We start from the raw sequence: 20032 nt of genomic DNA, 5'->3' as shown, positions 1-20032 counted from the left end.
TTTTCCCAATATTCTAAAAATCAAAACATGACGGCAGGAGTGTTTCGGGGTGTACTGACAAGAATACGAGTTCATAAATCAACCGTAAAAACCTCAACTGTCCAGCTGACTGAAAACACAGATGGAAGGATGTGACAGCCAATCAGATCTTTCTCGGCCCATGTTGTCTCCACGTGTCGTCACATATCCCCTTGTTTTCTTTCCCTTTTGTTCCCAGAAGTAAAAGATTTTTGTTGAGACAAATGTTTTTCTGCACCGAAAGTGATATAAAATAAAACAAAACAAAACAAAACACCAGAGTTAATATTGGACATAAGCTGGACTCAAGTTTGATGCACAAATTCATAACGACACAGCCATAATAGGTGACCTTCACACATATAATCAGAACTTTTCTGTGGTTAGTTTTTACCCCCAGACTCCGTAAGTTTGAATGGTGAAGTTGCATGACATTTGTAGAAACCATGAGTGATTTACAGGGTGAATGTGGTAACAGCGCCGTCATTCATAAGAACTGCTAGCTTGCAACCAAGAAGAATTTGCTCACATAAACAATGCTCAAATGTTTACCACCTGGAGTTATGAATAGTGCACATAAATACATATGCACGGGTTGTTAGTTAGCAGAACGAGCATGCCTCCTCCTGCATACCTCAAACCCCAGCTCAGTGGTAATATTTCAGAAATGTGGGTTTATTAAAAAATCAGACTGAAGCACATGTCTTCTAGTTGACTGTCGCAGTAGTCAGTCTGCAGGGAAGGAAGGGATCAGCTCAGTAGTTTAGAAAGGACAGGACTGCGGCACTTCCAGTGCCTCAGTTCAGTTCAGTTCAGTAGTTACAAAGTGATGGTTTCCTGGGGCTGCTGACGTGTTCAGTATTACTTAAGAGTAAGTGATTGGGTAGAGAGGTTGGTTAAGTTAAAAAACAGCAACAACAACAACAACAAAAAGGTAAACCAACCAGACTGGCTGGAGAAGTGAGGTGTTAGTTAGAAGATGCTTTTTACTCAAAAGCAAGGAGAGTCACTGTTTTTGTTTTTTTGTTTTTTTTTTACTGCATTAATCTCACATGTAAAAGTGTTACTGTACATGCCGAAAACGCTGTGTTGGCATGAAGGGTGGGAAATAAATAAAGACAAAGGGGAAGGGAGGGGTAGTCATGGCCCAATGCTGCAGGGTGAGGACGAACGAGGGGAGAGTGGCAACTCTAGCTTCTTCCCGTGAGAGTGGACCAAGTTATCCATCAGGTCAACACGGGACACATTCTGCTCAGATATTATGTAGTTATGGGGGTAGTGGTTTGGAAGATAGATTCTTGTGCATGGTTTGTACAAAAAATGGTACAGAAGTATCCATTACTGATGTGCCATTACCCATTAGGGCTTGAATGTGTGTGGATGAATATGTTTTTGACTGCGCTTGTGTGTGTGTGTGTGGTGGGGGAATCAAGGAAGTCATGCAGGAGGTGGGGAGTTGAAGGTCCAGCAGTCAGCTTGTCTGTCTCACTTACACGTGTGTACGTCGTAGACGCGCACACACTCCTGACAGCTGACGTAGCAGCACCAGTGAAAGATGCAGTGACACTTCTCTTTGCGTTTCTCAGTCCGGGTGTTGTGGCCGCGTCCGCAGCACAGCAGGTCGCAGCCCTCAATGCCGTGCGACGACACGTTGCAGACACGATCGCGTGTCCCAAAGGAGCCCGTCTCTGGGTTGGGCTCGCAGAAATTGGGCGAGCCCTCGTAGTACACCAGGTCGCGCTCAGTGGGGTGCTTGAAGAAGGCGTACTTGACTCGCAGGGTCTCCACCCAGCCACGAGACTCGCGGTGCTTCTCCACCACCATCTCTGAGGCGCTGTCGTACTTGTCCTTCAGGTAGTCGCCCAGCATGCGGAAGTCCGGCTGCGCCCACCAGCACGTCTTCACCTCGCAGCTTCCAGAAAGGCCGTGACATTTGCAGCGCAGGTGCATGTGATCCAGGATAGTCTGAGAACGAGAAAAGACCCCAGAATAAAAGTCTGTGCGTGGGAAAATGTTTTCTCCCTTTTTCAAATGTTGCAAAAAAATGCTAGATGTGGCAAATATTATACAAATTAAAACGCATATATTTAAATTTATATTTAATTCGTTATTTAAAAATGTGTCCGACAGTTCAAGAAACACATTTAAATGTCCTGGCGATTATTTCCCAGGCTTGAAAGGGTTAATATTAGTTTAGGTAGGCCACCTAATTGCAACACGAGGCTGTACTCACACTTGCCCACCTATTGTGCATCTGCAAGCCACTTTGTAACCCTCCTCTACCTCAGTGCTTCCTTTTCATACCATTTCTCTGATAATCTGTGTAATATCTGCTGTCAGTGTCTCTTCTGTCCTTTTAATAGGTCTTCTCACTACTTTCTTTGTCTTGGCTGCACATGGAGGCGCTGGGAGTCCCAGAAATGAACCATAAGTCCAAATATGAATTGCTGCAGATGGAAATGACAACCTTCTTTTGACTATAGTGACTGAAATAAAGTGAAAACCACATATTTGGCATCTCAGCATGCATCCAAGATTTTTAAGCTTTTCTAATAACACTTTTCCTCACTAAAGCATCATCTCTTGAGCGTCATGACTCTTGCCCAGAAAAGAAAATCTGCCTCATCCAGCTGGATTCAGAACAGATTTCACTGACAATCCTGAGTCACTGCATGAAAGGATAGTGCGCTTCTTAAACACACAGATCACTTTTTGTCTGTATATGTTCGGTATGCTCCAAAAAATTAAAATAAATTCTCACCTAGCCAATAAATCTTTAAGTACGCTTCTTTTGACAGAACGTTGGAGCTGTGAGGTTGGTGAGATTTTAACTACAGCTGTTGTCCTCTGGGTAGAAACAAGTTATGATTTTTTTTTCTCTTTGTGCAACGCATTGCTCTGAAGTGTAAAATGTGCTGGTCTTAGTTTGATAACTGTTTTGGAAGCTGCCACAACGGAACAAGATCTGGTAAAGCTTTATGCTCAGAGATTTAGAGTGAATTCGGTAATGCAGACTAACAAAACCACTAAAGCCTTGCAAAGCAGGCCAAGAAAAACAATATGCCAGTGGCTGCACTTTATTGAAGTGTCATGCAGCTGTGGAGTATGGAGGCTCTGCGCCGCTGCTAATTCTCTCTGAAGTTATTGGCTCACGTTGTGAGTATGCTCCCGTGGGGCGTGTTTTTATGTTTTCGGTTTTTCATTGTGTTGTGCTTTAGCTCAACAGCTATATTTAGCTGCAGAAATCCCCCAGCTGGGGCGGAAGGCAGGTGGCTGTGGCACCTCTGGGTGAGTAGAGGGGAGAAAAGTGGACCAGTGACATCACACCGTGAGCTTGTCATGCCAACATCAAATCCAAGGCCCTCGGGGCTAAATAACGAAGCGTGAGAGGGCCAGGTGGAGAGGACGGGTGACTCCTCTGACATTACCTCTGTTCAGTGAGCTCCTGTGGTCGCTCTGACTGCTGCTGTGCGCATCAAAGGGCTGTCTTGTTGCCGTGTGGTCCCCCTGTTTTGCCTCTCAGCGAGCAGCCTGTTTTCTCCCAGCAGTGACAGCAGCCAGTGATGTTTTAAGACTGAGCTGATTTGCTTCTTTTTTTTCCCCCTCAGCTCACTTGGGTTATTTGACTGTCGGGGAATTTCTCATTGGGATGCAAGGCATGAAAGGCAAGGTGTGGGGGCATGGCGGGTAGATGAATGTTGCTTAGATCAGTAATTAACCAGTCATTCAAAGTAGAGATGGCACGATACCACTTTTTTATGTCCGATACCGATACCGATATCATAAATTTGGATATCTGCCGATACCGATATGAATCCGATATAGTGTTTTTTTAATCAACAAAACTGTTTTTTAAAATATCTTGCTGCATTTTGCAAGTCTGCAAGTTCATACTCAAGTTTAAAACAACAACTACACTAAAGCTATTCTGTTATACCTGTATACAAAAAAAATATTTCATAGTTCAGCAATACTGATCAATCTAATAAACTTAAACCTACACCATCCTCCCTATTCTGGTATTTTAAAGAGTACTTAGCGTAAATATTAAGCAACCTAACTAATAGGGTTCCAACTCCCAGCAACAACAAAAATAAATAAATAAAAAATAAGGAACCACCCCTCACGCTCCACCTCATGATGCTTAATCGACGTAATCAACCTTAATTTGATGCAGTGTGAAAAAAAATGCACAGAAATCAATTATTTTTCAAGAAATATTAAATAGATTCAACATCTTTCTTCAACAAAATTGCAGACTGCACAGATGGTACCTTCCCAAAAGAAAAAGTACTATAGCTTACTAGGGTATATATTAGACTTAATAGTCACTATATACAGTAATTGACTTCTATTCATTTTACATCAAATTAAAACTTTGGGTGTCAGATAATTATTTATTAAAAGCTAGACATTTTAAATGAGAATAAGAAAGAAAAGTATGTCTTTGTGCCCCCTTTTCCCAGTTAATGCCCTATCGGCCCCCCTGGCTAAACTTTGCTAGATCCGCCCCTGCACAGTTACCAGCCGTCAGCTACGTAGAAAAAGATCCTGGTGTAGAAAGTAATATTAAATAAATTCTAACAACAGCTTATCAAGCTTAAACGTGCTTCTGTTGTTCAGCCGCTGGTTTCCTCTTTCTGGTGCAAAGTGGACCAAAAACAAACAAGAGAGACGGACTCGCGACAGAAAAGCCGATCAGCTGATCGTTAAGCAGTTTCATGATTGAAGTAGCAGCCGGAGAGCGAGAGGCAGTCGCTTGTTAAGCTTAACGTGGGAATGCTTTACAAACATTCAGAGATGGACTTACACACTTGCTTTACTTCTCTCGGGGATAACTTTGTCGGAGATGAAATGCCAGGTTGCTAGCGAAGCTCCAAATGCTATCCAGACCACCGACAGGTCCCGCATGCCACAGCTGCTCTATCACGTGATGCATACTGCTCCGACGTGCTAACGTCGTTCTGAGGCGAGTTACGGCGTGTTGCAAGTTTTGTGAGGTGCTTTCGTGATATTTAATGGATCGGATTACATTTTTTATTTTTCTCCGATATCCGATCCAGTAATTTAGGTCAGTATCAGACCGATACCGATACGTAATATCGGATCGGTCCATCTCTAATTCAAAGTCAAGTGCTCGTTTTCAGATGGAAACTTGGGATTGTGAGGACAAGTCAAGTACCTATATCATGCCTGTCACATGAGCAATCAGTAATCCAAAATAGTAATAGTTTCACTCAGCTTTTTGTCCATTGTTTTTACATCACCGTGGTTAAACGTTGACCAATAATTGTAACTAACTAACATGGCTTATCAGAGTGCTTCATCTGACAAGTACATTTAGTCTGAAAACACATAAAACATGTAAGCTAATACTAAAACTGAGCTAAATATTCAGATAATAAATAATCATTATTTTTGAGATATTTTGTCATTTTTTCTTGAGTCTGAGGTTTCTTCCTGTATAAAGGGAGTTTTTCCTTCCCACTGTTACCAAGTGTTTGCTCATAGAGGTGCCGTCTGAATATTTGGTTTTTCTCGATGTTATCATAGGGTCTTTACCTTACAATCTAAAGCACCTTGAGGCAAATATTGTTGTGATTTTATACGATACAAATAAACTTAATTGAACTGAAAGTTTAAAAAAGAAACATTGACTTTGATTACCTGTTCTATCTTTGTTTTTTATGCTCTCTAACTCTTATTTCCAAGTGATCTTTGGGTTTAAGTTGTGCAACGACTTTGAACTTTTCCCGCAGTGTCAGTGTTGAACCTTACTTTGTTGTTGTGACTGGGTGAAAGCCAGGTTCTAAAAACTGGGGCAAACTCTTCTGAGATGAGTGGGAGCTCTTACAGTAGCAGGTTAATATCTGTGGTTTTAAAGGTTTTCATATGGATATTATATTGTAGTACCCACATATTTTTGGCTGGTTAATGTTATTTTCCATGTGAAAAGTAGAAAAATAACAGTGCAGCTCTGCAGGTTCCTAATAGTAAATGTGTTTACCGTGCGTCCCGCCTCGTTGTTGTGCCGATTCATTGCTGAGCGAGCGTCTGGACGGTTTTCTCTGGCGTCCGCAAACTCCCTGGACACCAGCACCCCAAACTCTGCATCCTCGCTGCAGCCACCCCACTTCCAGCCCTCCCCTGGAGGGCCCTTGTGGTGGGAGTCGCACCCACACATGGTCGACGTGCCCTCGGCACATGAGCGTGTCACTGCAAATGCAACGCCCGCTGAAGCTATAGCATGGACGAATGCTGACTCTCTGGTTGCTGAAAGAGACGGACGAAGACAGACAGAAAGACAGAGAAAAGGAGAAGGAAAGGAAGTGTGTCAATCTTATGGTAAACGTAGACAAGGTGATCTTTACTACTGCCAACATCCAGACAGATGTATTGAAAGGGATACCTTCAGGCGCTAACCTTTTAACACAACATTTCATCTTTGAGAAGGCACATTAATGGACAGGTATTTGCCACTGTAATAAAGCAAGAAGCCTATAGAAGAACTCCTTAACATCTCCTATATACAATATAATATAAACAATGTTTAACTATGTTTACACAGTTCTGATCATCATCAGTGACGTGGAAGAACCACCAAGGAACCTAACAGCAGAGTCCCTGCAGTGACATCAGCCTATTGTAGTCTAACGCTCAGTGGGATCTAAGTGACCCCCTGTCATCCCTGAGGTGTGCTGCTTTGCATCTGGATAGTGTTTCAGGAATGTTGTTACCCCCCACCCATTCCTGTTTACAGCCTAAGGCCTTCTGGTGAAACCTAGCAGTGTGTCAGGCTGTTTCTTCTTCACTCTGACGGATGGAGTTACGCTGTCTTTGAAGACAACAGCTTATTATGTAACCAGACACCATTGTTTCACAATCACAGCACACTTACTGTGGCTCACCCATTACACTCCACCAGATATAGAAAAACACACACTATTGGTGTCCTGTGACTTCGATTCCAAAAAAAGGTGAGGGGCTTTGTTAAATGAAAACACAAACAGATCCAATGATTTCAGAGCGCTTAACCTACATTTAAATAAAAAGACATTTTTTAAAGTTTGATACCAGCAGTGTTGGGCAAGTTACTTTGAAAAAGTAATTAATTGTAGTTACTAGTTACTGCTTCAAAAAGGTAACTGAGTTACAAGATTCTAAAAGTAATTAATTATTTGATTTGAACTCTACATTTCACCTTTAAAAACGATTTCCTTTGCCTTGTTTGGTATCATTGTTTTCAGCACAACCTCACGTGTCTGAATTTACAGTTATGTTTTCATTTTGGCATACTGTATTAACACAATTGATCTAAAATCAGACAAAAAACATAAAATCTGAGTAGAAAAAGTTACATTTTTTACTGTAACAACCACAAACATATTTAATGAATCATATTTCATAACTTTAAATGCAAATATAAATTGTCAATTTTAAAATATTCACAAGTTTTGCAAACAACAAAGTTATTTGCAGCTATTTACCTCTTACCCCTTTTTTAAATAACCATTTCAAACTATTTACAGAACAATCAGCTGTTCTGCTCAATAACATGCCACAAAAATTATTTGTGCCACCAAAAAAATAATTTCTGTCCACTATAAAGGAGAACATCACAGCCTGATACCTGCAGGTCTGACAGCAGCAGGTGTATCACTCCTGTTTCTACCTGGAGACAGCAGTCGCCTCATTGTTCTGACACACAACACAAAACTATCCACAACACTACACGCTAACTACACAAGACAACACATTAACTACACACTCCAAACATGCTAAACGTCACAAATCTCTCACATCTCAAAACTCGCTCACTCCTAAAACTTCCCCCTCTTCCTAAACAACCAAATGTCATGTTGTCATATCATTTTTTTAATTGGTCAACATGGTACATTTTTCCACCAACACGAACGGGCTGTTTTTTCTTCTTGCTAGCGCTGTCCTTAGACAGTAATCCTGGCGAAACTATTCAGGAAAAAACACCGCGTATATATTGTTTATAGGTAGCGCCCAGATTACTTACAGCTACTTCTGTGCAACTGATATAAGATGCGGTAAGACAGTTCTGCTCAGTTGCCATTTCATATGACACCAAATGATTTCTCCCTGCACCAAGACTCTCTTACTGTGGAGCTATGATGCTGCAATATCCCCAGAAAGTGCTAAAAAGGGTGTTCCCCAAGTGTTGGCTGAACAGAAGCACCTGTATTCAGCATTAATGGTGCCCTTACAGATCTCCAAGCTACCTATTCTATGTGCACCGACGCCTCACTGCATCATTATGGATGCTAACCTTTGAACTGTGTACTAATAATGTTGGATGTTCTTCACTTTACCCTGGAGGCCATGATTTTCCCATAATTTTCAAAAGGAATAAAACATTTCTGATGGCCCGAACACGGGGACAGTTTTCCAGTTTGCATAAATCTTAAATGAACTCAGGCACAAACAAGTTGGCAACATCAGGAACATTTCCAATGTTGCCTCTGGGTTATTAGAATCGTTATAGTATTTTATAGTCCTTGTCCCACCTTTTTTTTAAGCATGTTTCTAGTTTTGGATCCAAAATAAAGAGATTTCTCTCTTAAAAAATCTGAACCATATTGCTTTAACACCATTAATCAATAGAATTAGAAATCATTGTGCAACATTTTTATTTACATTTTACCTAGCATCCCAGCTTTTTCCCCTCTATGATAGTTATACAGAACAGACCTTCAGGCTTTCAACAGCTGGAATATCTGATCTACGGAATTGCACGACTTGAGTTTTGAAATTTGTATGAACACGACTGGAGAATTAAGCTCCTATTTTGCTGACCACACTGGCAACTAGAGCTAGAAATTCTTTGATGGATCCACTGCCAAAAACTCAATGAGACCACTTAACAAGCCACAGACAAAGTTTACAAATGTTTGTCTGGAAGCTAGCCATATTTTCCCCACCCACAATTTGACTGCAGTCAGTGTCCCAAAACCAAAACCCTTTTTTTATGTTGGCTGCTTTTGAGAAAATCTTGAGAAATACAGACAGTGAAATAACGTTAATCAAAACTATGTTTGTTAATTATTTTTGATATCTTTTGTAAAACTGAAACAATAAGAAACTGTTTGTCTACACATTTCATGTTTATTGTTTATCCCTAATGAAAAGAGGTTTTCATCTAAATGTCCAATGAACGACACTGGATGACATACTGTCCTCATGTTGGGCATCCCTACTTGCCCTGGCAAGCCTAAGTGGGCCCTCCAAAACAGGGGCCTGTGAGCCCCGGGCCCCTGGAGCTCTGGCTGTTAGCCAAGGCTAGCGCTGCTCCTGCTACCTGCTGGGCCCATCAATCCGCCTTTGTTTCCCTTGTGTCACACCGTATTATCCACACAAAGGGTCCAGCGACTCACGCCCCCACAGCCCAGCTCTGCCCGGAGCTGGCATTCCCTAAACTCCCCAAGTCCCCCTCCTCTCCCACCAGCCACCCCTCCGCCAACACCCTGATCCGAAATCCCATACACCACCACCCACTGCAGCACCTCAACCCCCCACTTCCTCCAGGCATCCACCAACAGCACCACGGCAGCCAACCCACAGCTTAAGGTGGCCAGGGTACTGGTTGGTAGCTCTTGCTTCCCTAGCATGAGCTTCTCCATTAATCACTCCCAAAGTGGCACACTCTTCATCCTTACATCCTTACCTCCTTCCCTCCATCCTATCCTTCCCTATCCCACTGTGCACACTCGGGCTAGGTTGGGAGAGATCCCCTTTCAGCCTGTTTTCATGACAGAGTCAAAAGGGCGTGTGAATGGGGTGTCCGTGGGAGCTGGACTGTGTGAGGCGCGCACTGGCCTTCATGCACAGTAGGGGTTGAGCGGAGCCCCCCGGCCCTTTTCTATTGCCTGTAATCTCATTTGGCCTCCCCTCTCCCTTTTATTTGACTGAGGAGCTTGGACTGCTCACACTGCCCATTTCTGCCCAGATTCCTTCGCCTCTGACACACAGGCTAATTCATTTCCAATCAGCAACCTCACACGCAACACACAAACGTCTGCCTTTATAATTAGGGACTGGAAGGCCTTAAGCAGGACACCTGTGTGCCTTGTTTCCCACTGTCAGGTCTGGTGGGACTGCCTAATTGACGCAGATAAGTGTAGGGATAGTTTACACTTAGCATTCTGCGTGTACAGCACCTGATGGATGCCTCCAGTACATCAGCTGTCAGGTTTTGTTGAGAGATTTACCGCACTGACCTTCTTTCATGTACGAGTGTGTAAACAAGGTTGGGAAAAACCAAAAAAAAAAGCCCATGAGTTTGAAGATAAATGCAATATAGAAGATAAAGATGACTAATGTGTCAGTGCTTGTACCTGCACTCATTTCTCAGTGCAGCCAGGAAAGGTGGATATTATTGTAATTGCCCTAGTTAGTCGTTTGTCAGCAAAAGCCCAGGCAGCTCAGGCAGTGCTGAGCCTTAGGGTGGAAAGTGTTAAACACCAGTTTTGTAACAGCTTGCAGTAGCCTTACCTTCAAAGACTGCATTTTAAAGTTGGGTGTTGTTTGGAAGAGATTATTTAGATCCCTCTAGATCATTTTTTTTACTCAGTAAGCCTGTATGTCAGTACAAAAATCAGCATGAAAGATATAGCAACCTAAAAAAAAGTCCTACCTTTATCTAGAACAGGGCCGAAAATGGCCAGGTTGTCCTTGATGGTGGTGCAGTTCCATCGGCGACCCCTAAACTGGTGCTGGCACTCTTGGATCCCCAGCTTGACTCCTTCAGCGACACTGGGCATAATCTCAATGTAGTTGCGACAGAAACGCAGCTGTTTCGGTACGAGGCCGGGGATAGAGCCACACAGGATTGGTTGGGAGCCCAAAGATGAGTACTGCTGCCCCAGTGCCAGGGACCTGTGTCACAGAGAGAGGGAAAGCATCGTTAAGTGAGATCAGCACCTCTGTGTTAAACACACAAGTGCAAAAAACACTTATTTATTATTTTTTCCTGAGGATTTGCATCAAACCTCAAGACATATTCAGCAAAAGTGCCTAAATAATTGTACCCATTGAACAAATTTGGTACTGCTATCTGACTTTTAGGAACTTTGACATTTTTATTGTAGGTTTTATAAGCAAAAAATAAATAAAACTAACCTGTACATTTCTCACATTAGTTTGGTATTCTTTCAAAAGCCCTTCCCTGTGCTTCCCTCACATCTTCTGTGCCCTCTGTGAACTCAGTTCCACAATAGCAAGAGTGGTAACCTGCCAGGGAGGCCTCACTGAAAGGCAACCTGCTCTGTGAGTGGAGACTGCTTCTGTATTCATTAATCTCCCATTACACTATAAATGTAGCCCTGAGAGAGTACAATGATTCATACCTGAGTGTTTTATTGATTTATATTGTTTATACTAAGAGCTCCTCTTTATTTTGCTTCCTTTTTTCTCACCAGAGAGAGGAGGCTAATAAGCCCACTTCAGGGCAGGGATACAAGCTATTAGTACTGACTTCTCAAAGTGTTTCCACTTGTTAGCTTGCACAGATCTGCTGATCTAACTGATAACACACACAAGAACCTGTCTGTTTAGTTTGGGGAAAAGCCCCCTCGTGTGATTTTGAATATATGAAAACACCTGCCCTTGCAGTACCGTCATTAATTTGCGGTTGTCCTCTGGAGGTGATGTGTTAAGAACACTGATGGTGATGCACGAAGATGGCACGTCTGAGGCGATGCGCCTCACCAGAGGACTCGTGCAGATGTGTCTAAGCAGGGATTAATCACTGCCAAACAGTCGAGCTCAGCATGTGTTGCCAGAAACCATTATAGTTTCACTCAGGTAATTAATTTTAATTGCTTTCTATTTCTCTTGAAATAAAAGACAGAGAGAAGACGTGTGTGTCATGCCCATGTTTTAACACGCTTTTCATGTTGACAAGCTCAAACAGAGCTTCTTCCAGAAGCTCTCTTAGATGCCAGATTTATATTTCTTGTTTATTTATTTCTATGCATAGCCTTTATCACCCCATGAAAAATATGTGTTTGAATACAAGCTTGCCCAGCTGCTAATTGTTTTGCAATGTATGCATGTGATTTGAGTGTGTACAGGGTAAGAGGTGTAAAGATGTGCTGGCAGTTCACAGGAGTCTGCAGACTCTGCAGCACTTAGCGAGTCTGACTGGACAACGTGGCGCTGGAGGCCCTTAGAGGATCACGCGGGAACAATTGATGCCGATCAGATCAGAGCGCCACTCGGGATGACCTCAGGACACCCGCAGGGCGCAACCCAATCATAGCAGGCACTGACTCTGACAGATGAGTGCAGTGCAGTGCCCCACCCGAACACACAAGTGAAGCCATTGAAGTTGGGAAGAAAAAAAAATCGGCTCTTAGATACTCATGTGCACTTCTACATGAAGCTCCCACCAAACCCCCTGCACCCACATCTTCCTTCTTTATACTGTTTTTCATCTAAGCATTGGTAGCCTTAGATTAATATTTTGCCAGGTATTAAGAGTTACTAGCGGAGGTAGCATTCTGGCACATGAAACTGTTTTGCTTTTACAGACGACCTAATGTAATTTGATCATCCCATAATCAGCTGAGCCAATTGTGTTGCTGCTGTGAGGTTTGTGACTGACACAGATACACAATAAACAATTCTTATGTTTCACGTGGAAGCTCATAACAAAACTTGATCTGATACTCAAAAATTATCGAATGCTGCTACGCACAAGGAAAAATACGCTTGCTGTCTATTAATAACTCAAAGTTAACATGCCATTTTCTCCGATTTCATGTTCCCATGCGGAGCTAGTAATTTGATAGTGCTCATCAATCTCCATTCATGTTCTTGTCTTGAGTTTACCCAATCGAATGTAGCCACATTATCTCATCTGCCAGTCCCAATCCCACCAACATCAGAGTTCAAGTGTTGCTGACTTCACTCCGTCTGGTGACTGAGTGACTAAGGACCTTAATTACACTGTCTGCTAGATGGGTTGCTGCCCATTAATCTCTCAGTCATGGGATAGACCAGAGAGGATGATGAGCCACTAGATGAATGCTGGTGTCACATGCTCCCCAACAACATCAATGAGCTACCTCAAAGACAAATCTCTCTTGCTCAAGTCAGATATTTATGAATCAGACCACTGTGCCATTCAAAAGGATGAATCTGTTTGCTGTGGTGGGCAGGATTTCTGATGGAATCAATTAGCTAACCACATGGGACTTTGTGGTGGACATAGCGTGTTTAAACAACAGGCTGTGGATCTGCCAGGCTATTTGTCTTTGTTTGCAAAGCATGTGCCCGCTTGATCCTTATGGATAGATAAAATGAAAGGGATACGTTATTGGCTAGGTGTTAATGAGAGTTACAAGACTCATTGTGCAAACAGACACACACGAAGATGCATGCACAGAGACCGCATGTGTGCACTGCTGATCCTGCCTGCTTTGCCTCACTTCTCGGAAGCTACGCGCAACGTGTCTCAACCGAGTGAGGGAGCAGCAGACGCAGAGACCTCCAGAGAGGCAGAATGCCGGGGGAATCTGCTGCAGGGGATGAGACGAGCAGAAGAGCAGCAGCAAACGGCAGGGCTTGGCAGGTGCATGCCCGGGCACATCCGTGTGGGGCCTCTTCTGGCCTGGGGGTTTACAGCTTGGTTGGGGGTTTTCTCAGTATCTAAACCGGACTGATGTGAAAGTATGATGGGCCACTGGAAACCACAGAAATGAAGCAAAGGAAACAAAGGGATTCCACCACACACCTTGCTGAGAAATGGGAATTCACGCAATCAAGACTATAACACTGTCAACAAAAACTTTTGGCTCAGCCACTCCCAGTGCAATAAAGTCACTACTGCAGTCTCTGCTGCTTGGGGAGGAAATTTAGGTGCAAGGCATGTCTTTATTGCACATTTTAGTTCTTGTTTTGTTTCTGAGCAAGCTCAACCTGAATAGAAGAGTCGACTCATGTGCTGTGTCGTGGGAGGTCTGCGTTACAGGGTTCAGTGTGTGACAGCTGCCTATATCCAGGGACACGAAACGTACCAGGTGACCTTCTGAACTTGTTGAAAACAACATGACATTTGACCTCATTGCCGTTAGCACGATGTGTCCACAGAAGTTCATGACCAGGGCCGATAAGCACAAATCTAAGCAGCTCGGGAGTGTTGCTCTCCAGCCTGTTTGCCTCGTTAAGCAAATAGAGGGTCATTATAGTTGAGTGCCCACAGGGATATGAAGGTGTAATCAAATGTGACTTCAAAATGGCTTGTCAGACTTTACCAGTGTTGAAATACACAAATTTACAGATTAGTGTGGACAAACCTGCCGCGGGCACCTTACGCTGTTTGAAGACTTGTTACATTGGTGTGATAATTCTAGACAGTAAAAGACAGCATGACTTTACAAGAGCATGCACCAACAGAGGTCGTACAGAAGAGCTGAAATTCAAATTTCATAACTATTGAAGTTTATCTGTCAAATTTGGCACAGATTGCTACACTGTCACTTTGTGTAATCATCAAAATATTATTCTTTGTGTTCATTATGTTAACATCAGGGCTACTAATGTTATCACTCAGCAATAATAGTGTCACTCATATTAATCTGTATGTTTGTTTATTGTGTTTTAAATATTTTCTGTAAATTTGTCAGGAAGAGCTAATCCCAGATTTTGTGTTTCTCAGTAATTAAGCAAAATTGTTTATTTATTTTTATTATTTATTTATTTACATATGGTGTAAAAAGATGTGCTTTGTCTTGACTAGAAGCATACTGAAGAAAAAAACTCTTTTTTGTACTTATATTTATTAATTATAACTATTTGACACAACCTGAACAGAGGAAATTAACCAAGCTGTTTCATCTAGCTTGTATGTTTTTAGCTTTAAGCTAACAGATAGCTCTGTGTATAGTCATCCTACTTTTAAAGTAAAAGCATTACAGTATCGTATACTACACCTTTAATTGTTCTGCTTTTGGCTTATAGCCACAGTGAAGCGTTATTTTAACAACAAGTTGGGTTTTCTTAGCGATCTCTACCATGTGTTGGCCTATTGTTGGTGTGCTAGTTAACTACACGCTCAGTCACATTTTGCTGTTTTGCTAAAGCTGAAAAACTAAAACTTTAACTGATTAGTACTAGAAGTACAATGACCCAAGCATGTTGTAATTTTACATTGTTGATCAATGTTTAAAGCTGATTGATGATTACAGGCTAGTGTATTTTATGTTTATTATATGTTTTGCTTGTAAAATGTGGAAAGTAACAATTGCAGCTATAGTTTGTAAGTCTAGTTAGTTAGTATGCTAACCGTGGCTGTGCTTGTATATATGCTGGTAATGATTTTATTGGTTTCTAATTCCAACACAATCTTTATTTACAGTACATGGCAACAGATGAAATGCTAAATTTGCATTAAACATATTTGTAAATGTCGTGTAAGATGTCAGAGAGCAGGTAGAACTAATGGTGCATTTGTCTTCTTTAATTATAGAGGCCTGCAAGTATGTTTGAGTTTTTATGTTTGACTCTGTAAATTATTCCAACTAATCAAATTGTTCTCCTCTTGGGCAGTAAACTAGGAAAGTGCAATATGCAAATCTTTAGTATACCTACAACAGTGGTATACTAAAGATGCTACAGATGAAAGATTTGTCATTTACAAACAGATCTGATGCTTTCTTCAAACTTTATTAGAATCTATAGAAATCCAATATTTGTGCTCTTAGTGAGAATTGATAATAGGTACCCAGGCCAGTAATAACCACTGGTTTATGGGACTATTTGTTGTCTTAAAATATATCTTTTCCTCTTGCTTTATCGGTGTCCATTAATATGTAAGGCACAATTAACACCTGAAGGTGATCTGAATGCACCTAGAGGCTGTTTACTAACCCCCAATTACCAGACGTCAAACCAATACAATGTGTTAGGTGTAGTGAGGTTAAATGGTAACGTCCAAATAGAACAAACATCCTAAGCCATCAGTTAGAAAATAACCAAAAATAAAGGTCCAGTTTAAAATCCATATGTAAAGTTAGCATGTCTAACAAAACTACACACAATCATTGGATAGTGGAGTGGTGTGGGAACATTCCTCCTGTCTTCATGAGATCTCTATAGTAGGCAGATCCGAATTTAACACTCGAACCCTTAATCTTAAGACAATATTAGGAGACTATTGCTGGTATATCTTTTATATAATTTGCTTCTTTTGTGTTCACGGTTCCAGTAAAGTTCTGTTTGGCTTATGCCTAGATAGCATAAAAGATGGATGTTGCTACTGTGAGTCAATTGCATTCCTTTTAATGGCCAGCAGGAGGCGACTCCTTTGGTTGTCAAAGACTACATAAGTCTATGGGAAAGCTGCCCTCAGTGCCCTTTCTCCGTGACCTCAGTAAAGATTTTCCTCTTCACTTTATGGGCTCCATCGCTAACTTGAGGGTATATCAAAGACAACATGAAGTTTATTTTGCAAATCATTGTCATTGTTGGAGACAGAAAGGAACGATCATGCTCACTGGGTAACATATTGTAAATTACTCGTCATTAGCCAGTGAGCGTGTGATGCTTCTATTTCACGCTCAGATCCACCCCTGCTTTTCACATTTGGTCTCAAAACACCAACATGTTGAGGGCAAAAATGCTCAGCTCGAGATAACATTTCCCTAACCACGTTGCTTTTATGGTGGGTATGAGTTACGGTTGAGGATTAGGCCAGAAAAAAGGGTGCAGTATGTAGCAGAAGACACCCACTCTCTACCAGTGGATGTCCCACATTATTAGCTATGCTTTTTGCACGTCGATGCAAGCTGATTTCACATGGACTTCATATTAGGGAGCTGGAAAGTTAGACATTTGTTCTCATATGCACCTCGCTGACATGCTAGTACAGTTCAGGGCTGCAGTGGCTTTTCTCCATCAAATGTTTCTTTAACATCTGAGTTCATAACACTGCCTTTGAGTTGCAACATATGGCTTTCTGGTCCTCTTTCTCAGCTTTTGGGCTACATCTACATCCACCTGTTATTGTTATCAGTGCACCCTAATATTTCACTCTAAAACCAGCCCTGATGTGTTCCAATTGTTCTTAGCCGTGTCTGAATAAGTTAACTTATTTCGCATAGAGGAACTTTATAGATATTATAGTTGTTTTGTTAGCGTATGCTGGGTCTGTGCCTGAAGCATTGAGTCCCATGTGTGTTGTGTCACTTCTTCTGTGAGAGCGACGCTCCTCTGCAGTAACAAACTGCAAGACTGTTGTTTGCATTAAACTCTAATCTGCCTCCGATATACCGCTATATGTTGATGCTGCGGCTCAGCTTGGGAGATTTGCCTGGAGGATGTCACATTGCTAAACGAGGCCGTAGCAAAAGCAGGCGGCACCGTGCGCCAAAAACACTGCCGTTGGTATCTCATCTATGAATCCCCCCGACAGAATCCACAGAGAGATAAAGACACTCGAAAGAGAGTAAGTGGGCCAAGGAAAGTTGCCGGCTTTGCCCGAGGATGGGACTTTTCCTGGTGGAGGCTGGAATGCAAAGCTGCTATCTGTGTTTTGTTGTCTTCTCTTTTTCTTCGGCACACTTTTGATTTGTAGTCCAACAGCTCCTGGCTGATCAGATAAAAAATGACAGGACCCCTGAAAAATGTTCAAACCTGTTCTGTCTTTCTACCTCCTTCTGCCTCCCCTCCTCTCCAAGTTCTCTCTGCAGACTGCTGCGGAGCATGCGGAGTTAGGACAAGGAGCCCCTGCAGTCACAAGTATGGAGACGTGCAGAGGGAAACTGAACATGGTGTAAACTTGTGAACCTCCCTGTCAGGAAGAGAATGAGAGCAGCAATAGCTCTGCACTGAAGTGCTCTGGGGAGTATAAGGCACTGATAAATGAATGTCAGAGCGGGAACTTGGCATCTTTCTCTGCTGGTAGGTGGACACAACAGAGTCTGAGCTGTTGTCTTGAGAGGACAGAGCTTATTTGAGTCCTGAGGGAGTGTTTGAATGAACCGCAACTCAAACAGCGCATTGTCCCCAGCTTCTCTTCATGAAAGGCAGCTTGTTGGCACTCCTGCTCGAATTGTCAGCGGCAATGCATCTCATGCAAATCATAACTCACACTGAACTGTTGCAAATCTCTTACTGTATTTCAGGAATTTCATTGTGGTCATTTCAGACACCACAAATTGTCTTTAAAAGTAATTTTAAAAAATTAATGGCTTTAATTAAATAAAACACGGTTAAGAAAGCCCGCCGGTTCACACACACTTCACTCAGAGCTGCTGCTGCAGTCTGAGACACTGCCCATTTCTTTGGACCTGCTGTTGCAAGACCATGCAATCTTTATGCAACTTTTCTCTCCTCTACACGTGTGTCAGTCTGGCAACTCATTGGCTGGTCTGGTGGCTTAACCTCTCTGGCAGTGTTTAATTTTTCAGGGCTGTTGTTGTGGTCAGAAAATCTTAATAGCAAATAAAAAAAATATAATAAAAAATACTAATAATAAACTGAATTATTGTCAGAAAATATCAGATGGTTTTTTTGCTGTGTATCTGCATGCAACCAGAGAATGTTCAAATGTGACTGATTAGTAAAATTCTGGCAACAAAAGGAAAACAGAAAGCTTTTGGTTCTGAAAATCTTTCAATGAAACATTCCTGCGTGATTTACTCGATCTTTTGTTGTTGTTGTTTGGAGAAATTTTTAAATTTTGTGGTTGCAAAGTAAAAAGATCTTCTATTTGAAATGAGACCCCTTCTATTTTTGAATGATAGCCTCCTCCTTTTCTCGCTGCATCTGCCAGGCGTTCGGCTGACCTGGTCAGTGACCTGAGGGCTTTAACTGAACACAGGCTGCACAGGTGTGATCGGCACATCTTTGTCACTGACCCTGTCTGTCAAAGAAATTGCTTGCCACTAATAATTGACCTCTGTAACAAGCCACAGAGGTGAGATCAGCCAGGTAATGAAGACTTTAAATAATGTGTGCATGTGCGCCTCCACACGTGTCCTCTAATGATCTCTTCGCCCCTGGCCGTTGCTGTTTTCCCTTTGAGTAACTGTGCTGCCCTGTGGTTTAAAGCAGCTGATAGCCATGCACCAGGGGGACTTTGTCATTTCCTACAAGAGCACATCCCATGTCCTTTGGTGGTGGGAGAAGATTAGGACTCGCCATCGCTGCTTTGAAACTCCACACTCCTTTGAACCTCTTACCTTGCTCGGTTTTGCCTTGATAGTGTCATCCCACAGTCTTGTTGCGCTGGGTGAAGTAAAGTAATGGATCAGAAAATAAGGGCAGCAAATCTTTTAGTGAGTGACTGAATCAAGTTTCATCAAGTCAAATTTTTCAGTCAGTTTCAAAACCTCATCTTTGAAACACGGTTGCAAACATACAATTTTTTTCATCTGCTAGAAGAAAAAAAAATTGCTGGCTGCAAGAAAAAACAGAAACGTTAATGCTCATGTGACACCTTCTGCTTATGAGGGACGGCCAATCAGAAGGAAATAGGCTTAAATGGCTTGTTTTTAAAAGACAGTGTGTGAACCATGAGGCTCCACTGAGGCCCAGCGTACGTCCAAGAATAACTCTGCGTAGCTGGAAGTGAGCATAATGGGTCCCTTCAATGCATATTTAGTCATATTACAGATGCTTTAGGATAAAGGGAATCTTAACATTTGTTACATAATCATACTTTTTTTTTTTTTTAGAAATGTATTATTGTTTTGTACCCAGTATCCCTGTGGACGTCAATTTCTGCTGAGACATTTCTCTTAAGCTTTAGCCCTAAATTGCCTTTGACCCTGGCCCTATGGCAGCCTTCAGCCGTTCATAATGGAACCCGAAAGTTTCTTATGAATTACATTCTTATGGATTTTCCTGCTCTTTTCTTCACCTTCAACTGCAGAATAATACCTAAACATCCTTGATCTTTTCAAACAAGACTTGCAGACGGGAGGATTTTCTCGTAGTAAGGATCATTTAAGTGGCCCCCTTTGCCAGCGGTAGGGGTTTTGGA

General features: G+C 42.1%; 1 protein-coding gene across 2 annotated transcripts in view; it reads right to left on the bottom strand.

Annotated features, from left to right (window-relative positions):
* Positions 1-231: 231 nt before the first annotated feature.
* Positions 232-20032, bottom strand: part of wnt3 (wingless-type MMTV integration site family, member 3) — a 74760-nt gene continuing 54959 nt past the window's right edge. For both annotated transcript variants that reach the window (XM_085466838.1, XM_085466837.1), the window contains 3 exons: positions 10679-10920; positions 6026-6291; positions 232-1983 (listed from right to left, as the gene is read on the bottom strand). In XM_085466838.1, the coding sequence (XP_085322964.1) occupies positions 1504-1983; positions 6026-6291; positions 10679-10920 (988 nt within the window). In that variant the 3' untranslated portion in view covers positions 232-1503. The remainder of the gene's footprint in view (positions 1984-6025; positions 6292-10678; positions 10921-20032) is intronic.

The sequence above is a fragment of the Copadichromis virginalis genome, linkage group LG8 (assembly GCF_057382275.1).
Source record: "Copadichromis virginalis isolate Kocher_CV1m ecotype Utaka linkage group LG8, C_Virginalis_male_GT1.1, whole genome shotgun sequence".
Classification (NCBI taxonomy): Eukaryota; Metazoa; Chordata; class Actinopteri; order Cichliformes; family Cichlidae; genus Copadichromis; species Copadichromis virginalis.
Note: the sequence above shows the minus strand (reverse complement) of the source record. Positions and strands in the feature narration are given on the sequence as shown.